Genomic DNA, 19,373 nt, shown 5'->3' on the forward strand with positions numbered 1-19,373 from the left:
AAAGGTCAATAATTTGTAACCTTCCATTTGCATAGTACGCCGGAAGTATATGATACTCTCTTAACAATAGCATTGACCATTTGAGTCATGATTTGGGAAGACAGGTAAGTGAGGAAGAATAAGATCAAAGAGCCCCCAGGAGATGTTAGTAGCCTTGATTGGGAATCTTTAATGTAGATAGATGGTAATTCAAACCATGGAAACTATGTATGTTTTTCTCTATTAGCATAAATTTATACTCTGTAGAATATTGGGCATATAGGAAGGGCCCATGCTTGATCTATTAACAGGGACCTGAGCCACGAATATGTATTAAAAATTTTCCCTCGAACAGTATGTATTTCATGTGCTGTCCTTCCTCTTCCCCCAAATTTCTTTTTTGTTATTAAAAGTTAATACTTGCCGGGGCGCCTGGGTGGCTCAGTCATTAAGCGTCTGCCTTCGGCTCGGGTCCTGGTCCTGGGTCCTGGGATCGAGCCCCTCATCGGGCTCCCTGCTCCGCGGGAAGCCTGCTTCTCCCTCTCCCCACTCCCCCCTGCTTGTGTTCCTGCTGTCGCTGTCTCTCTCTCTGTCAAATAAATAAATAAAATCTTTTTTTTTTTTTTTTAAGATTTTATTTATTTATTTGACAGAGCGAGACACGGCGAGACAGGGAACACAAGCAGGGGGAGTGGGAGAGGGGGAAGCAGGCTTCCCGCGGAGCAGGGAGCCCAATGAGGGGCTCGATCCCAGGACCCCGGGATCGTGACCTGAGCCGAAGGCAGACGCCTAACGACTGAGCCACCCAGGCGCCCAATAAATAAAATCTTTAAAAAAAAAAAAAGTAAAAATAAAAGTTAATACTTGCCATATGAAATTAGCCTAAAGCAGTCTGGGAGTGTTTAAATCAAGTGCTAATTACTGAGTCTGTGTTGTGGACCTGAAGTAATTATAGGAATGGTTGTGTTGTCTGGTGTACCTTCAGATGGTGCTGCTCAAACTCAGAATCACCGGGGTTGTTAAAATACAGATTGTTGCCCCCCACCCCTCCCAGAGTTCCTTATTCAGTAGGTCTGGAGTGGGGCCTGTTGGGTATATGTGTGGACAGTTTTGCTGGTAGTGCTGGTCTGGGGAACATGGTTGGAGAGCCACTGCTGTAAGATAATTGAGGAAAAGCAGAAAGGAGCGGAGGAGTGGTTTTGAGATACACTAGAAATTTCGGAGAAATTAAAGCCGCAACTCCCTCCCACCCCCACCCCAGGAGTTTTCACTGTTCTCCTTTTCCCTGCCTAGCTTAAAGCTTTGTCCTTGGTTGTGATTTTAGAAGAAAACCTGAATACATTTTAAATAAATCTATTCTTACATAAATTACTTGTTTCATTAGGGATAGGTGTGTGGTGTTTGTTTGACCTTGAAAATGTTTTTAATAATACACTTCTGTTGTATCCACACAACTCCCACAACTCCAATTAAGTTTTTTGTTTAGTTACTAAAAGTACATGCTCTTTGGAAAAAAGAATTCAAACAATACAGAGATATTTAAAATGAAAGGTGAAAACTCTTCTATGTCTCCCTTCCCCACCACCTAGACCACATCCTCCTCTTGAAGATGTTAGAAGCAGCATAGGTGGTTATTTGGAGTTAAGAAATATCCATAAACAAAGTATTTATCTTGACCTTACCAAAAAAACTCCCCCCAAATTCAAAGAAGGTAATTTAGAAATTTTATCAAGATTTTTTTTGTTTTTATGTATAACTTAAAATTGATGATTGATGTAGGCTCAACTAGAAAACTTTAATCTTATTAATATTGTTTTATATATGGAGTTACAGTTGTACATGGTGGTATTCATTAGGTACTCATTCCAGTTTCTGTCAGCAGCTTTTCCTTTTAAAAATACTAGCTCATGGGCGCCTGAGTGGCTCAGTCATTAAGCGCCCATGTAGGCTCAGGTCATGATCCCAGGGTCCTGGGATCGAGCCCCTGCATTGGGCTCCCTGCTCCGCGGGAAGCCTGCTTCTCCCTCTCTCCCTCCCCCTGCTTGTGTTCCCTCTGTTGCTGTCTCTCTCTCTCTCTGTCAAATAAATAAAATCTTAAAAAAAAAAAAATGTTAGCTCACATGACACTGTTGTTTGATACTTGCACCGTTTAAAAAACTTAAGGTAAAATTGATTTGAAGTGATAATATACATAGACATTTTTAGCAGTATAATTTGTGCATATGATTGTTTCACATTTTAGGCAGCCCCACCTCAAACAAACAGGAAAGTTAAAACTAAGTAATAATATTCTAAATTAATATAGGTGAAGAAACTTTTCTTAAGAGTTCTGTTTCTCTACCATTTACTAAAGTTTTTTGATGAGAACACTCAAGAATAATATGGTTGTGTTTCAGAAAGATAGTTTTATATACAGGTCCATTTTTTCCACTGACTTCTGTAAAAGTTGGGTAAGGTTCCAGGGCATTCCAAAAAAGCTCCTCTCCATTCTCCCCCATAACAAATGAGAAGTATAGAACTCAACTACCATTTATTTATAACATTATACTTTTTAATACATTTAAAATTCCAGTGTGGAATTTCAGAAATATGTATCTCACTTCTGGGATAATTGAGAATGTACTCCCAGTTTCCTCCTAGCATTGGAGTAGAGATGTTTGATGTTAGATTGTCCTTGAGGACTTGAATGGTATAGAGCGGACGCTTTAACAGGAGTCAGCAGGAAATGAGGAATGTCCCAGGTGATGGAGTGGGGGCCTGGGTAAGGTGTCTCATGGGCTTCTGGAGGTGAGGGGCTGCCAGTGCTGATAGCCAGAGACAGTGTTGGGGCATGGTAAGGGTGGACATTGTTTGAGAGTGAGGGAATTGTGTAGAATTCACTGGTAGCAGGGAAAGACGATCTTTGGATACCTCCTTGTTCTCCATCAACTTTGTACTCTCAGTGGAGTTCTCGACTTTCTCCTACATAAAGTGCCAGGGTTACACTCTTCCTCTTACCTGTGTCTTGAGTCAGCAAGCATTTTTACTCCATTATCTTACCTGCAACACAACAATAACAGTAAAATATGCCATATTTGTCTTAAAAGGTTGCAAAAATGGGAGAAAAGAAGACTAGGGAACCTTTTACAAGGTTCTGAAAAACAGCTTTAATGCTAGGCCTTCCTACCAAATTGGTCTCACAGGCACTTACCCATGTCCTCGATATAAGGGTCCCACACCTCGACTTGCCTTTGTTACCAGAGTCCTCTTGATCACGTAACACTGTTTTCCAGGGCACGTTCTCTTTATTTTGGTCGGGGCTGTGCAATACACAACACTCTCCAGGAATATAACTCTGAGCCATGGGTATCTTTTCATGTGACTTTAATGACCAGCACAGTTGGCTTTTTTCATGATTACCTTGTTATTATTTACTGTATAGTTTTATCATCAGCAATACCTAGCATTTACAAATGGTGAGGCCATATTCCCACCCTCATAATTATGAAATCTCTAGTAGGTTCTCTTATATCCCTTTGTAAAAGTCAAGAACCACTCCGTCAAATGACTCCTGTAAGCATTCAAAACAAGCATTGCTGGGGTTTTCAGCCTAACGTTTTTCCCACACAGTTCTGTACCAGTCATTTATCATCTTTTTCTGGAAACTTAGTGTTGTCATTGGGTATTGTTTCCTGAAGCATAGTCTTTCCCTTAAAAGTCACAGAAGGTGGTGGTTTCTTCTGGATTGTTAAGAGTTTTTCTATCTTAAAGATTATGGGCTTCTTTGTTTTGCTTGTGTGTGTGCAGTCCAAAAATTAATTGAGGGAATAGTTGATAATGTTAAAAGCCTTTGTAAAGATTATTGTTTGATGTAAAAAATCCAACTTTCATTTTAAAACAACTTAGTGAATTTCCACTAAGAATTTTTTTATCCCATTTCCTTGCCAGTATTTGTCAAGGGAACTAGATTTATTAACACTCTTTTCCATGACCATGTAGAAAATTACTGTGTAGAAAGAATATATGTTTCCATGTAAGTGACAAAAGTATTTGCAGCTAGCTAGATCCTGGAAAATATCTAGAGAGGAAAAAAGCTAATTTTAGTGTAAATGTCACCACTTTTGTAGCCTCTGGTGTGGTAGAAAGTCTGGAATAAGACTGATTAGTCAGGGCTTTCTTATTTTGCCTTTTTCTTTCAATAAACTGCTGTTCTTTGTTTAATCCTATTAAACAATATAAGCAGAGAAGTATAATTAAGAGAATATTTTATTTGGTTGTGGCTTTTAATGCCTAAAGCTTATTATTTTCTTAAATTACCCTAACTTCAGTGACCTCCTATATTTAAGATCCAAGAATGCCAGAGTGATTTCATATATTAATCATTTTTATGTGGTATATAAATACTGTAATTGTGGTCTGGTTAGATCAGAGAAAATGCTATTTATTTTTTTCTTGGACCTCCTGTAAAAAACTGTTAAATCATCAATTTTCGATTATAGAAATGTTCAGAAAAAGTAATTGAAAATTTTGTGTTTCTGAATGCCTGTTTTCTTCCCAGGTCCAAGGGGATGAAGATACGATACAAATCTATCAATCCATCACTTAGAAAGTGTTAAAACACATGGTCTATGATGAATATAGATAATTTCTCTGAAAAATAGAGGTATAAAATGCTCACTATAAAGATGCTAATAAAAATTGGACAGCTAGAAACTAGAGTCCTGCTCATATTCAATGTAATATTTATTGTTTGGGCTGACCAAATGACTATTAGAAATTTCATTTATTTGTGCCTTTGGGGATTAAAAGTTTTATTTTTCTTTTCAAGGGCTATTTGTTTTCTGAACCCTTGTGGTTAGGTTCATAATGACACAAAAGGATAGAAATAATCTTAAACCAGCATAGTTTTCAAGTTGGTTCAATAAACACAAAGATGGATTGATTTTTTTCTTTAGTACTTAGTTTTCAAAAGCAAAGAAAAATCACTCTGCATGAAGTTTCTGCAATTTACAGTCTACAGATACTTTTATATACCCAGAAAATGCCTTAAAATGCCATAGCTTTAGAAAATACTAAGACAAGATTAAGAACTATGGTTTTACTCATGTGAATTTAACAGAAAAAGAAGTTTACTGAAAACTTTGTGGAATTGTTTAAATGGTCAAATAATATTACAGGTTTTCAAGCGCTCACCTATTTAATATTTACATATGTGTAACATCACTTATATCACACTTGAAGAACCAAACAAACAGATGTTTATAAAAGCTTGTCTTCTTTCTGTAGTGTGTTTGTAACTTGTGTCTATGTGAATACATTAATATATCTACCAAGTATGTGAAATAAGAAAAGTATTTGTGACAAAGAGAAAGAAGGGAAACGTTCAGGTTACTAGTACTTTTTTCCCTTCAGTTTTACTTTCATTCTCCTCTTTCATCTTCAATGTTAAACTTTCCTTGCATTTTCTGAAATGTTTCAGAAATAGATTCCAACACAGCCACCTTCTGCTCTGTCTTCTGCCTTATGTTTAGTGTAATCAATTTTAATGTTATCTATAATTCAACTATCCATAGTTGTAATTACAAAAAGAGATAAGCACAAATAATATTGCAAAAAGAAAATGAGGGAGGTCAGTTCTTGAGTTGGGGAACATTAATTCCCATGATTATTTATTGAGTGTTCACATTATTTATGTCCTGTGGGACATAAAAAAATAAACATAATACATGGGTTGTGCTTAAAGTTAACTGATAGTCTTAGAGCAGGCGTGTAGGCATGAAAAATTAAAGGACATTAGGAGAAAGAACTAGATGGCAAATGAGTAGTGCTGATGTTTTATGCTCCTGGAAATTCCAAGGACAGAGTGCTCACGTACAGTGGGTTGGAGTGGCCAGAGAAGGCCTGTGAAGGAAGTGTGAATTAAGGTGAATAGAAAAAGGAGGAAGAGCATTGTGAGGGGCAGGAAGGGAGTAAGCAGATCTGAGTTAGCAGCTATTATATTCGAGAGGTGATGACTTAACTGCCTGAAAGCCGGGAAAGGAGGAGTAACTTGAGAAAGGTGGGTTTGTTCGAGCTTGTTGAAGTTCTTGATTGCCCCCTGAAAATTCTTAAAGAGAAGGAATGAAATTTAAGAGACCGGAATAGAAAGCATCCATTTGCCTCTTTGAAGACCTCATTAATGAGGTGAGCAGGATCAGTTGGATCCCATTTAACCTTGTAAAATGAAAATAAATTTATATCAAAATTGGGTTTTTGTTGTTGTTTTTTTTTTTTTTAGGAGGAGCATCTGTCCTAATGTTATCAGTGCAAAGTGGGTTAACTTGCAAATGCTAAGATCTCAATTGATGGTAGAATGATCAAGATTCTGGGGACCACTGATGAGAGTTAGTGATAATTTGCCAGTGCTTCTTTACCTCCATTTAGGTGACAGATGCTCTCCCTTCAGACAGGTGCCACTTAGTATGTCAGAAATACCCATTAAATGGAGAAAAGTACTTATTCAGGATATCCGATTTTAAAAGAAAAAAAAAAGAACATCTCATTTGTTGCTTGTTTTCTTTGTCCTTCCTGCAGATTTTTAGTCCCTAATGGATGGACACTTGGGTTGCTTCCATAATGTTGCAGTTGTAAATAATGCTGCAGTAAGCATCTGGGTGCATGTATCTTTTCAAAGTAGTGTTTTCATATTCTTCGGGTAAATAGCCAGTAGTGGTAATGGTAATTCCATTTTAATTTTTTGAGGAACCTCCATACTGTTTTCCACAGTGGCTGTACCAGTTTGCATTCCCATGAACAGTGCATAAGGATTCTTTTTTCTCCATATCCTTGCCAACACTTGTTTCTTGTGTTTTGATTTCAGCTGTGCTGACAGATGTGAAGTGATACCTCACTGTAGTTTTGATTTGCATTTCCCTGATGACGAGTGATGTTGAGCATCTTTTCACGTGTCTGTTGGCCATGTCTTTGGAGAAATGTCCGTGCATGTCTTGTGCCCATTTTTAATTGGATTCTTTTTTGGTGTTGAGTTGTATAAGTTCTTTATATATTTTGGGTACTAACCCTGTATTGGATATTTCATTTGCAAGTATCTTCTCCCATTCCGTAGGTTGCCTTTTAGTTTTGTTGATTGTTTCCTTCACTGTGCAGAAGCTTTTTTTTTTTTTTAATTTTTTTAGGTTTTTAGTTTATTATTTTTATGTTTGCTTTTGTTTCTTTTGCGTCAGGAGACTTATCTAGAAAAATGTTGGCTATAGTCGATGTCAGAGAAATTACTGCCTGTGCTCTCTTCAAGGATTTTTATGGTTTCAGGTCTCACATTTGGGTCCTTAATTCATTTTATTTTTGTGCATGGTGTGAAAAAGTGGCCTAGTTTCATGCTTTGTCATGTAGCTGTCCATTTTTCCCATTTACATTTTTTTGAAGAGACTGCTCTTTTCACATTGCATATTCTTGGAGGTGGCCATTTTTTAAATCTCCAGAGCTTACCATAATGTCTGACACATTTTATGGACTCATAAAATGTTGACTAAAATGAATGAATGTAACCTTGGTGACCAATTCACCAGGAAGGTTTGGCAAGGGTAATATGACACTCTAATCACTTATTTTTTTGTAAATAAATTGGTATCCTGGTATAAGCCCACCTTTTATTAATACTCATTGAGCCAGTCTTCTGAAATCTGACCTTAGGACTATAACAAAATGTAAAGTTTGGGCTGGAATAATCAATAATCAGCTTTTTATTTTTTAACCTCTTAAGTTTCGATTTACCTACTGTGCTATGGAAGCTGTATAGAGACTAGCAGGGAGTTTAGCTATTCCTTTCAGGACTCTAGATTGCTGCCTCCTACTTAATATGAACTGTCTCTTCTTAGTAAGCACAGGTTTGAGAGGTTAAGAACCAAGTGAGATTTAAAATTACATAGTTTCCCCTGGCTGCCTTCACTTCTTCCACATTATATACCAGATTTGACTGATGTGCGCGAGAGGACATTAAAAGATGACACACTGAGAAGAATGTTTATAAAGTGTTAACTCAGAACTCAATATGTAGCACATATGGAAGAGAAAAACGGGTTGTTTTTTATTTAAAAAACAGAACAATGGGGCATCTGGGTGGCTTAGTTGGTTAAGTGTCCTGTCCGACTGTTGATTTCAGCTCAGGTCATGATCTCAGGGTTGTGAGATCCAGCCTCATGTCGAGCTCTGTGCTGGGCGTGGAGTCTGCTTGAGATTCTCACTCTCTCTCCCCCTCTGCCCTGCCTCACTGTTCTCTTGCTTGCTCTCTTAAAAAACCAAAACCAAAACAAAACCCCAAAAACAAAAAAACACCTAATTCTTGTCTTTTGTTTAGAGACGTAATATATATAAGATTAAGGAGAATGCCTTTTCTCCTCCAAACCTATTTCTATTTCATTTCTGGTTTATAGCTCTCATTTGATTTGTTTCCATTTTAAATGTCTGATCACATTTTAAAGCATTTAATTCAGAAAGATTATATATTATCGGAAAACAAGATTGATTCTTAATTTGTAAAAGATAAGGGTTGAGAGAGAGTATTATGTGACTAAAAAGTGAAGTGATTATTTGATTAATATTCAAAACTTTATAAAAATACCGTGGGTAAAAAAAAACTATTTTAAAAGCTTCATTTTAAAATGTTATATTTAGGGGCACCTGGGTGGTTCAGTTGGTTAAGCAACTGCCTTCAGCTCAGGTCATGACCCTGGGGTCCTGGGATCGAGTCCCGTGTCGGGCTCCCTGCTGGGTGGAAAGCCTGCTTCTTCCTCTCTCTCTGCCTGCCACTCCCCCTGCTTGTGTGCACTCTCTCTCTCTTTCTGTCAAATAAATAAAATCTTTAAAAAAAATAAAATAAAATGTTAATATTTACACATTTGGAGGGAGCATTTTTATAATAACTTTAAAAAGAAAAAAATTTTTAACTTCTTAATGCTTATTTACTTTAAATAAATATGTGTTGTGCATGCTGGGAAGTACAAGCCTTTCTTGGCTTTTTGTTATCCCTATTATTTGGGGGTACTTTCCCCAAACAACTGTAATGAGTGGAATTGAGGTGCATCTTTTTGTGTTTTTTGTTTTTTGGTTTTTTTTCAAACTTCAGTGCTTTGAAGAGAATTTCTGTGTAACTTCTTTTACTGATCCCAGAACATGGCATGTATACTCCCATTTCTCCTCTTCAGTCCTTCCTTCTCCCTTTTGAGAGTCACCTCTTCCCATCTTCCCATTCAAAGCCAGCTCCTGGACCTTTCTACTCTGGGCTGTAGTCATTTTCCCCTTTTCCACACTTGAAGTCTGTGGTCACCCCCTCTGGTGCAAGCATGGTTTTCCCAGTCTGCTGGAATTTCATCCCTCTCCCATACCTACATCTCTGCTTCTGTTGTCCTTCTATGCAGAATGAGTCACATCCCAATGAGAAACAGTGACTGCCCACTGATGGAGGTTGCCTCACTTCCCTTACCCCTACTAGACAGTCACGTGTCCAAGCCCCTCAGCCGGTAGAGCTAGAAATCCCACTGGAGGTCGGGGAGGGAACAGGGCAGGTGAACCCCACTGATCACATGACTGACTTCTCCTCCAAGCCTGGATAGGCATGTACAAGCCGAGCAGAGTTTGCACCTGTATCCTCTGGCCTGTCCCAGTCTGCTTCCATGAATATCATTTTCCATTCTTTATTCTAATTTTCTTAACACTTCTTATTGTCAGTCATTGACTATTTCTAGCTCTTGGCTTTACATAAATCTCAGGTTCCCGAACTCATTAGATTTCTCTCAGAACTTTCCAAGCTATATTTTGGTTTCAGCAGTGTCCTCTAAACAAAATCACCATTCATGAGAAAGGGGTGAAGGTAAGCCTTTTGGCAAGAATTGTGTAGTCATTCACTAGTTTACCCTATTCATGCAGCAGCTTGATTATCAAAATCTGTCCTCAGCCTTGAAGGCTCAGTGTGGTGAATGTGCATGTCTATAGAGTTCAGTGTTTTAAAACTGTATCCTTTATTCAGCATATTGCTAATTACTTTTTCCTACTTATGGCAGAGGTAGAACTTTCTACCTTGTCAGAAACATGTGCCTGTGGTGGTAGCATCATCATTGATCAATACGATAATTTGTAGTAAAGCCTATAATCAAGTGAACTGATTGTCAAATATATACCGTTTTTTTTCCCTCTCTTCTACATTCCCTCCTAATTAACCTTCATCCACCTCGTAGACCGTGGTCACACTCAGATTGCCAGATATGTATCAGGAAGATTGATACTCAGTTTTTTTAGAAAATACACTGTACTCAGAATTCTGTTCCACTGATTTCTTATGAAATTACTGGTTTTCCTAAAAGGGATTGATGCTTGGAGGTGATATGAGTAGAGAAGGCAGCTGTCTGCCTGGATTGTCCCTAAAAAATCCTGACAAAAAGGCCTGGTAAACAGCTGTGTTCTGGAGGATTTTTGTCTTTTTCAGCCAATCAAGATCGTTGTTGATAGCTATCTGGGATGCTCCTGTATTAAAAAGGAATTTCAGAACCTGTCTGCCTTAGCAAGCTATAATGGATTAGTGGCAAATTCCTCTGCAGTAGGAAGTGACAATGTCTATATTCCCTCCACGTATCTGTCATACTTCAGTCCAGCCTTCATTTTACTGACAAGGAGACCAACATCTGGAGAACTGAATTAACTTCAGTGGGATCACAGTTAGTGGGTGAAATTTTAGGCACGATTTTGGTTTCCTAGTTTTTCTTCTTGGGTGTTGTTCCCTGAACTGAATAAAGTAGATTGTGTGTGTCTTTCTTGAAAGATTTTTTTGTTCTTGTATAAAGGAAATGCAGTGACTTAAAAAATATTTACTACTGCAGTAGGATGTTATTAAGATGATACATTAAGATGTATCAGAATATCAACTAGTTATTATTTTGCCCAACTGATGATTTAGTTGTCTAAAATCTGATCACATTTGAATGTACAGACAAAACATTTGACTTTATAAAGGTGGGAACCTGACCCAAAATATGGTAAGTTGGGTACTTCTTTACTGAACATTTAAAAAAATAATCATCCATGTTAATGCAGAATGAGAAACATAGTATGTCTCTTGTAGGAATGATTCTAGAACGTCCCTGGAGATAAGAGTTATAATTTATTCAGTTAGTTTTAAATTCAAAAAGTATAATTTCGTGTTTCAGTGGATGGTTAAGTACTTCCACTTTTTAAAAGTCAGATTCTTGTTAAAGTACACTTACTTAAAACTCCTTAAGCATAAAGTTTTCACACATGTACACAGCGTATAACCACTACCATAGTCAATATAGAACACTCCCATCACCCCAGAAAGTTCCCTTGTGTCCCTTTCTCTAGCAACCACTGAACAAATAATTTTCACTTTCCAGAAAGTCACATAAATGGACTCATACAGTATGTAGCATTTTGAGTCAGTTTTATTTCTCTTAGCATAATGTTTTTGAGATTTATCCATGTTGTTGCATGTATCTTTAGTTCCTTTTTATTGCTGACAACCATTTCGTTGAGTAAGTATCCCACAGTTTGTTTAGCCATTCACTAGTTGATAGACATTTGGGTCATTTGCAGTTGTGAATTACTATGAATAAAAGCTACCATAAATACTTACATACAGATCTGAGGCTACTTGTTTTGGTGTTGGGTAAATATGTGGGAATGGGGTTGCTGAGTTGTGTGGAGTGTGTTAATTTTATAAAAACTGCTGGTGTGTTTTCTAAAATGGATATGCCGTTTTTTTATCCTCAATAGCTGTGATTGAGAAGTACTGTTGTTTTTCATCTTTGTCAGCAGTTGGTATTGTTAGTCTTCTAAATTTAACTTTTAATTAAAATGTCATTTTGGTTTTAATTTGCATTTCTCTGATAACTAGTAACGTTGAGCGTATTTTCAGGTACTCATATACCATCTTTATATCTTGTTCAGTGAAGTGTCTTGAAGTTTTTGCCAATTTTTAAATTGAGTAGTCTTTTTTTTTTGGTGCAAATAGGGTGGTTTTGTTAAAGCACGGGGACAGGACCCATGGGCAGAAAGAACTGCAGAGTTATCTTCTTGAGCTTTTAGAGTTCTTTATGTGTTCTGGATTCAGGTGCTTTCTCAGACATGTTTTACAAATATTTTTTCCCAGTCTATGGCTTGTCTTGTTTTTCTTGGCATTATCTTCAGAAGAGTAGAGATTTTTAATCTTCAACATTTTTGTATCTTTATCTTCTTAGTTATAAAATCAACTCACATTTATTATAATAAGTTAAAGAATGTTAAAATACATTTTTCCTTTCGGATCTACCTTTTTGGTATTTAAACACTAACACTCTAGTGAAAGAGAAAATTTTAATGTTATGTGCAAAGGTAAAATTTCTGCTACAAGAAACATATTTTGAAAGTTTCCTTTGTATCCTAGAAGTAAAATTTCTCTTCATGTTTAAGGGGGTAATTAGAAAAAGAAAAAGAAAAAAGAATAACCTGTTAAAATACTCCAGTTCAATCTGTTTTGCTTTTCTTTTATTTTAGTGTCATCCAGGATAAATTCTGTGGGATTATAAACATCTCAGTGGAAGGCCTACATGATGTCATGACAGAAGATCCTGAAACAGGAACTTATAAAGAGTAGGTGGATCATTTAATTAATTGCACTTGATCTGGGGTGGAGTGTGTGTGGGGGGGTAATTAATTATGTCCTGCATGATTTTTGTTCACTACTACCATATAAACACAGTGTGGTGACTGTTTAAATTTTGTCTTTTATAAAGAAAATTTTGTATTTGTTTTGCCTCTAATTAGTTTGATCTTGAGATCACCTTTAATTTATTAAAGTGAAATGACAAATTGGACTTCTTTAGTTTAATAATAATTTTATGATTTGACATTAGGTTTTTCTGTTAGCATGTAAATGCCTTTTTTAAGATGTTTTGAATATATTCTTTTTTTTCAATTAACAAAGTTCCCCTGCCCATTAGGCAAGTTATGGGGAAAAGTGGATTGGTAAACATCCTGTATTTGTATTTGCCTGATAGAAGCATCCCTGGCACCTTTACATATTAGAGTCACTTGGTACTTGACCAGTTTTAAGAGAATGGTTAAAATGACATTTTTTGTGAGAATAGTTAAAATCATGTCATACCTCTAGAACTATTAATTTGAAATTTCATTTCATTGCATCCTTTTATAGGTAGTAGAATTGCTGTACCTTTTCTCTTATTATTGTTAATAAAGGGCATGTGTTAAATTACGATAAGCAAGACTTAATGAGATTTGAGGCCGCTTGACTTTACATCAATAGTATACTGAGCCTGTTTTCTTTGTTCTTTAAAAAGAATCTGTAGAATGGGGCGCCTGGGTGGCTCAGTCGTTAAGCATCTGCCTTCGGCTCAGGTCATGATCCCGGGGTCCTGGGATCGAGCCCCGCATCGGGCTCTCTGCTCGGCGGGAAGCCTGCTTCTCCCTCTCCCACTCCCCCTGCTTGTGTTCCCTCTCTCGCCATGTCTCACTCTGTCAAATAAATAAATAAAATCTTAAAAAAAAAAAAAAGAATCTGTAGGAAATGGGAAAGATTGCCGTTTGAATCCTATTCTGTTGAAAACATGGAAAGCAAATTTATATTGTTGCATCTTATTAAACATACGTAGATATGATGTGTCCGGCATATAAGTTTGCCTTCAAGAATATAGGAGTTCAGATGAGGTAGAAACTTCACACTTCTGGGATAGCTGGGTGGCTCAGTTGGTTAAGCGTCTGCCTTTGGCTCAGGTCATGATCCCAGGATCCTGGGATTGAGTCCTGCTTTGGGCTCCTTGCTCAGCGGGAAGCCTGCTTCTCCCTCTCCCACTCCCCCTGCTTGTGTATGTTCTCTCTCTCTCTCTCTGACAAATAAAATCTTAAAAAAAAACAAAACAAGAAACTTCACACTTCTCTGATTACAACCAAAATAAGAAACCATGCGTACGTGTAGGCAGTTTTTTCCAGGTTTTTATAAAGTTAACATAGGGTTTATGGCATGTGACTATAAATACTGTGTATTTATGCATAATATGTGACAAAGTTTACAACTGTTTGTGAAATATTTAGGATATAATCAAATGTTCCTCGTCCTCTAGAGTATATAATTTAGGGGAAGGATGTGTCTAATAGCATAATGAAAACACTAGTAATGAGTAAAGGCAATTACGTATGTTTTGAACAAAGCACACAAAACAGTAGAATTTTAACTTGTGCTCCAATAGAGGAAAAAAGAGGCACTGTGTGTTAGAGTCTTCAGGAAGGGATAGGACTTAGGATATAGGAAATGGACATAAATATAGCATGGTCTAAGAGGAAGGGATGAGAGTCAGGAAGTTGTTAGAAATAAAGTTTAGAAATAGTGTAGTTTCATAGGCTCGGAAAAGTGCAGTGACACAGCAGATGAGTAGAGGAGTCAAGACTAGAACCATGGTGTTTTGACTCGTGATGCCAAGCTCAGCCAGGGAGAAAGTTTTGGTTTGGAAGAGGAAAATGTTGGGCATAAGGAAAGCAGACTGACTAGGAGACCATTATTGGGATCCATACTACAAAGGCCTAGATTTGGTGCCTGGGTAGCTGGCACATAAAACCACTGTTTTCTTCCCCAGAATTGTTTGGTCACTGCTTTTTACCCTGGGGTGGTATTTGGCATGTGGAAACACAGTGGAGAAACTATTTTCCTAACTTTTCTAGGTTTTCTACGAGAGGTTAGACTGGATCTGTGATAATCTTCCTACTCTGTAATTCTGTGAACTGCATGGAGTTCTTTTTTTTTTTTTGTAAACTATGTGGAGTTCTAAAAATTACAGTCCATCAGACTGTAAGGTATAAATAGACTTTCAGAAAAGGGCACTCAAGAAACATAAAATATTTACTTATGTAGCTAACTTATCCTCCAGCTTCCCCTTCCTGTTTATTGGAACAGTTTATTCAAAGAAAGTTAATATTTTTAGTTCTATTGAATTCCTATTGTATTCTCAGTATAGAATAAATTAGAGCAAAGGAAGAAAACCCTGGGTTTGTTTTTTTTTTACCTCTATAAGTAGTATATTAGGGTTTTCCATATAGACAGAGCCAATAGAAGTTTTTTTTATATATATGTGTATAAAGGGAGAGAGCATGCCAGAGAGAGAGAGATACTTATATTTATGTTATATATTTATAATAACATAAATATAAATAGATTTATTTATAAAAAGTTGACTCATGCAATTATGGAGGCTGAGAAGTCCTAAGATCTCCAATTGGCAAACCAGAGTATAGTTTTAGTCCAAGTCCAAAGTCCAAAGGCCTAAAAGTAGGAGAGCCAGTGGTGTTAAGTTTTAGTCTGAGTCACAGAGCCAGAGAAGACTAATGTTCCAACTAAAAGGCAGAGAGTGAATTCCCTTTTAATTAGACCTTTTGTTCTATTCAGACCTTCAACTGATTGAGACTCACGCACACTGGGGAGGGCAATCTGTGGTACTCACTGTACAAATTCACATGTTAATCTCCTCTAGAAACACCCAGAATAATATTAACCAATTATCTGGGCATTCTGTGGTCCAGTCCAGGTGTTATATTTAACCACAGTAATGAAGCCTGGTTGACAGCTCATCTCTTTATTCAGACTTGTTTATGCCATACATTTTGCTGTATGAGGAAGCAGCTGAGGCTCTGTCCTGAAGTTCACTACCTAGAAGGGGAAATGGGGACCAGTGGAGCAATGCCAGCTACAGAAGAAGGAAGGTTTTGGGGAAACTGCAAATAACTTATGAGAGTATGTAGTGGATTAGAGCCAACTAGTAAAGTAGCTTGAAAAGGAATTTGGACTAGCTTGTATAGTCAGTGGAGGTTCATGTGGCAGTTTTAAAGTGTGGAAGTACGAAGAACAGGTTTATATGTCAGGAGAGTCACTTGAGTGCATTATGGAGGACGACAGCGAGGGGTGGAAAGGCTCACACTGAGTGGTCTTGGACCGTTGAAACCACCTGGGATGCTTGTTAAAAATGCATATTTCCCTTCCCCAGTCCAGACCCCTTATATCAGAATCTTTGGGGCTATGGCAGTAGAACCTGCCTTGTAAACAGGAACCCTAGATGATTCACATGCCCTTTAAAAATTGAGAATGTACTGCCTGGGAAATGGAGAAGCCCTTCAGGTAGCTGTTCTACTAGTGCTGATAGGAGTTTGAGATAGATTGTGGAGGAAGGATTGGCAGGAAATGATGACAGGTGGGTGTGGCTAGAGAGTTACAAGTATTTATAGTTTGGGGGACATGACATACATAAATTTTTAAGATACTGGTGCTTACACCTAACAACCTATGTCTATTTTTATGCTTTAATATGTCTTCATAACTGTATTCTCATAGGCTTTTAAAAATTAAATGTAACATTTTATGTGGGGAAAAATGGAGGTGAGTTTTTATCTTAAGATGGACTTTTTTTTTTTTTTTTGTAGTAGAAAAGTTTTTCTTCCAAGATAAATGGGTAGTTAACAGTTGACTGTTACTGATCTTGATACTGGTATTTCTTAAGAATGGTATATAAAATGAATCCATTTAGAAGAAAGAAGAGTTCTATTTTCAGAGTTTAAGAATCTGGATTTTTTTTTTCTTTTTTTAAATTGAAGTATAACTGACATATGTAATATTATATTTAGTTTTAGGTGTACAACATAATGATTCAGTATTTGTGTTTATTGTGAAATGGTCAACACAGTAAGTCTAGTTAACATCCATCACCGTCCATAGTTAATAAATTTTTTTTCTTGTAATGAGGATTTTTAAGGTTAATTCTCTAAGCACCTTTCAAATATGCAATAGAGTGTTACTAACTATAGTTACTGTGCTATATATTATATCTCCATGACTTATTTTATACCTGGAAGTTTGCATCATTGACCCCTTTTACCCATTTTGTCCACCCCCCACCACTCTCCCAACTCTGGGAACCACTGTTCTGTTCTCTCTCTGAATTTTGTCTTTAGTTTGATGTAGAGTTCCACATGTGTATTTTTACTTTTGTTGCCTTTGCTTTGGCGTCAGGTCAAAAAAATCATCACCCGAAGACTGATGTCAGGAGCTTACCACTTAAGTTTTCTTTTAGGGGTTTGATGGTTTCAGGTCTTACATTCAAGTCTTTAACCCATTTGGAGTTAATTTTTGTGTAAGGTGTAAGATAGTGGTCCAGTTTCATTCTTTTGCATTGATTTCTTTATATGTTTGTATTTTGGTTGGGGTACAGTTAATTCATTAAGCCAGGAAAATAGATTAGTGAGGCTTGAGATTTGCCTTCTACTTGTCTTCGGTTAGAGTGGTTTTCCTTTCTTCCCTGAAGTAATATTTTGTTTTTAGGCAAATTGGGAAGTGAAATTGACAAACCCCTTGCCAAAGTTTGGGAAGTACAAAGAAAGGATTCAGCCAGCAGTTTCATGTATAAGCGTCTAGAATTTCTTAAACGTAGTTCTGTAGAAAGCAGTCATGGTTAGCGGAGTAAGATTGCCATGGTGCCTGTCAAGCTGCTGTCACTAGGGCTGGGGTCAGCTTTTTTTTTTTTTTTTAAAGATTTTATTTATTTATTTGAGAGAGAGCACATGAGAGGGGGGAGGGCCAGAGGGAGAAGCACACTCCCCGCCGAGCAGGGAGCCCAATGCGGGACTCGATCCCAGGACTCCAGGATCATGACCTGAGCCGAAGGCAGTCGCTTAACCAACTGAGCCACCCAGGTGCCCGTGGGGTCAGCTTTCATTGAAGCGGACGGGGACATGGATGCACATAGAGGCATGGGAAAGGAGGGTGCTGGGCACATTCGGGGTACTTCGGGAAGGAGGATGGTTACACAACCAACCAAAGTGTCCATTGCAGAGACAGTTGAATAATGCTGTCAGTTCTAGTTTTATTGTGACTTTCCGAAGTGAGTTTGTTTAGATTAAATGAAAGGTTTTATTGCATGTGCCTTTTAAATTAGAAATAATTTAAAGGGTTTCATGTTGCATGCTAACACTATTGGTTGTGTTTCATTGGTTAGAGTTTCTTGTTGGGAAAGATTCTAATTTTTAAGTGGCTAGAGTGCCTGGATCTGTTTAGTGAGTGGGAGTAGCACGTGAGAAGGTCTGGCTGCCTAGGTTCACATATTAGTTGTCACTAGTTTAGACTATTTTATTATTATTCTTATTACATTCATTGCATACATATTTTAGCTTATTAGAAATCTATTAATTCCCACCATGCCTTTTATGTAAAAAATGATTCCCTATCTTTAATATTTGTCAAAAAAATGAGATTTGACTTTTAATTGGAAACCTACCTTCAGGAGAGAATTTCATCTTTAGGTTTTTCAAATTCATTTTTTTTCTCTCAATTTATACCTTCCAGAGACCCAAGTGAATGCAGTTTACAGAATTGCAGAGGAAAAATATTCTGCCCTCTCAATAATTTTGGTCTCTGTAAAAAAATTATATGTGTAAATGTATATTTATATGCAGAATATACTCCGCATTATATATGTGATAAATCATTTAATTTAGGGAGAGGAGAAAGAGAGTTTTTACTATTCAAATGAGTTAACAGATTTAGGAATGTGGTGAAGGAATTTCATGCAACATAAAGCGTACTTTCTTGGAGATCCAAATTCACTGCAGTTAGAATTCAAATCTGCAGCCGGCATAAAATAGCAAGTATGAAGGAACTCCTTATTATTCAGTTCTAAAATATAAAGTGGGATTTAGATTGTTTTCTAGACATTTCATTTTACTAAATAACGTTACTTTTTAGTAATATTATTACTAAATAATAATATAATTTCTCACTTATTGCCAGAATCCCTTGGCCAACTAGTTGTGCTATATCGTATTAGATCATGGTGGATGAAAGCATTGCAGTGTCAGGAGGTTAAGACCATGCAGTGGGTTAGGAATTAAGCTCTTGCTGTTTCTGACTGAATGCACCAGTATGCACTGACTGGGTCAGAAGTAGTTGTTTCGAAAAGTTGATGTTTTTAATGCTGGGGAATAGGGGGAAAGGGACGCTCATATCCGCTGCAGGAGTGAGCCTGATCAAGTTTCTGGTGTCAGCACTTGTCTTTAACCTTGAATTAAAAGTTATTTACACAGCTGAGTCAGGAGTTATGTTTCCTCTGTACTTGCTACAAAACATAAGAGAAACCAAGCTTTCTTTGCCACAGTTTATTGGTTAGGAACCTTTGACTCTGATAAATTACTGAATTCTGCTGTTCTAAATTAGGAAGCAGTGAGGTTTATTCCATCAACTGGATTCACTAGACAGTATTTATTTCTTCTCTCCCTGGAAGAGAGAAACTATTGACTAAATAGGAAACTATATTTCTGTTATCTCTGTTAATGGTGAAGAGCAGGGGTGCAGATAATCAAAATAAAATGATTTATAACTGTCC

At 37.1% G+C, this 19,373-nt stretch overlaps 1 protein-coding gene across 9 annotated transcripts in view; it reads left to right on the forward strand.

Moving 5' to 3' along the window:
* The window catches only part of IPO11 (importin 11), a 208,025-nt gene that overhangs the window by 154,447 nt on the left and 34,205 nt on the right, over positions 1–19,373 (forward strand). For all 9 annotated transcript variants that reach the window (XR_010413081.1, XR_010413079.1, XR_010413082.1 and 6 more), the window contains one exon: positions 12,496–12,591. Coding sequence is in view for 5 of the 9 variants with exons in the window: in XM_064596162.1 (XP_064452232.1) it covers positions 12,496–12,591 (96 nt within the window). In the remaining 4 variants the exon portion in view is untranslated. The remainder of the gene's footprint in view (positions 1–12,495; positions 12,592–19,373) is intronic.

This window comes from Mirounga angustirostris, unplaced genomic scaffold (genome assembly GCF_029215605.1).
Source record: "Mirounga angustirostris isolate CCGP_5_RB_7025 unplaced genomic scaffold, mMirAng1.0.hap1 SCAF_7, whole genome shotgun sequence".
Classification (NCBI taxonomy): Eukaryota; Metazoa; Chordata; class Mammalia; order Carnivora; family Phocidae; genus Mirounga; species Mirounga angustirostris.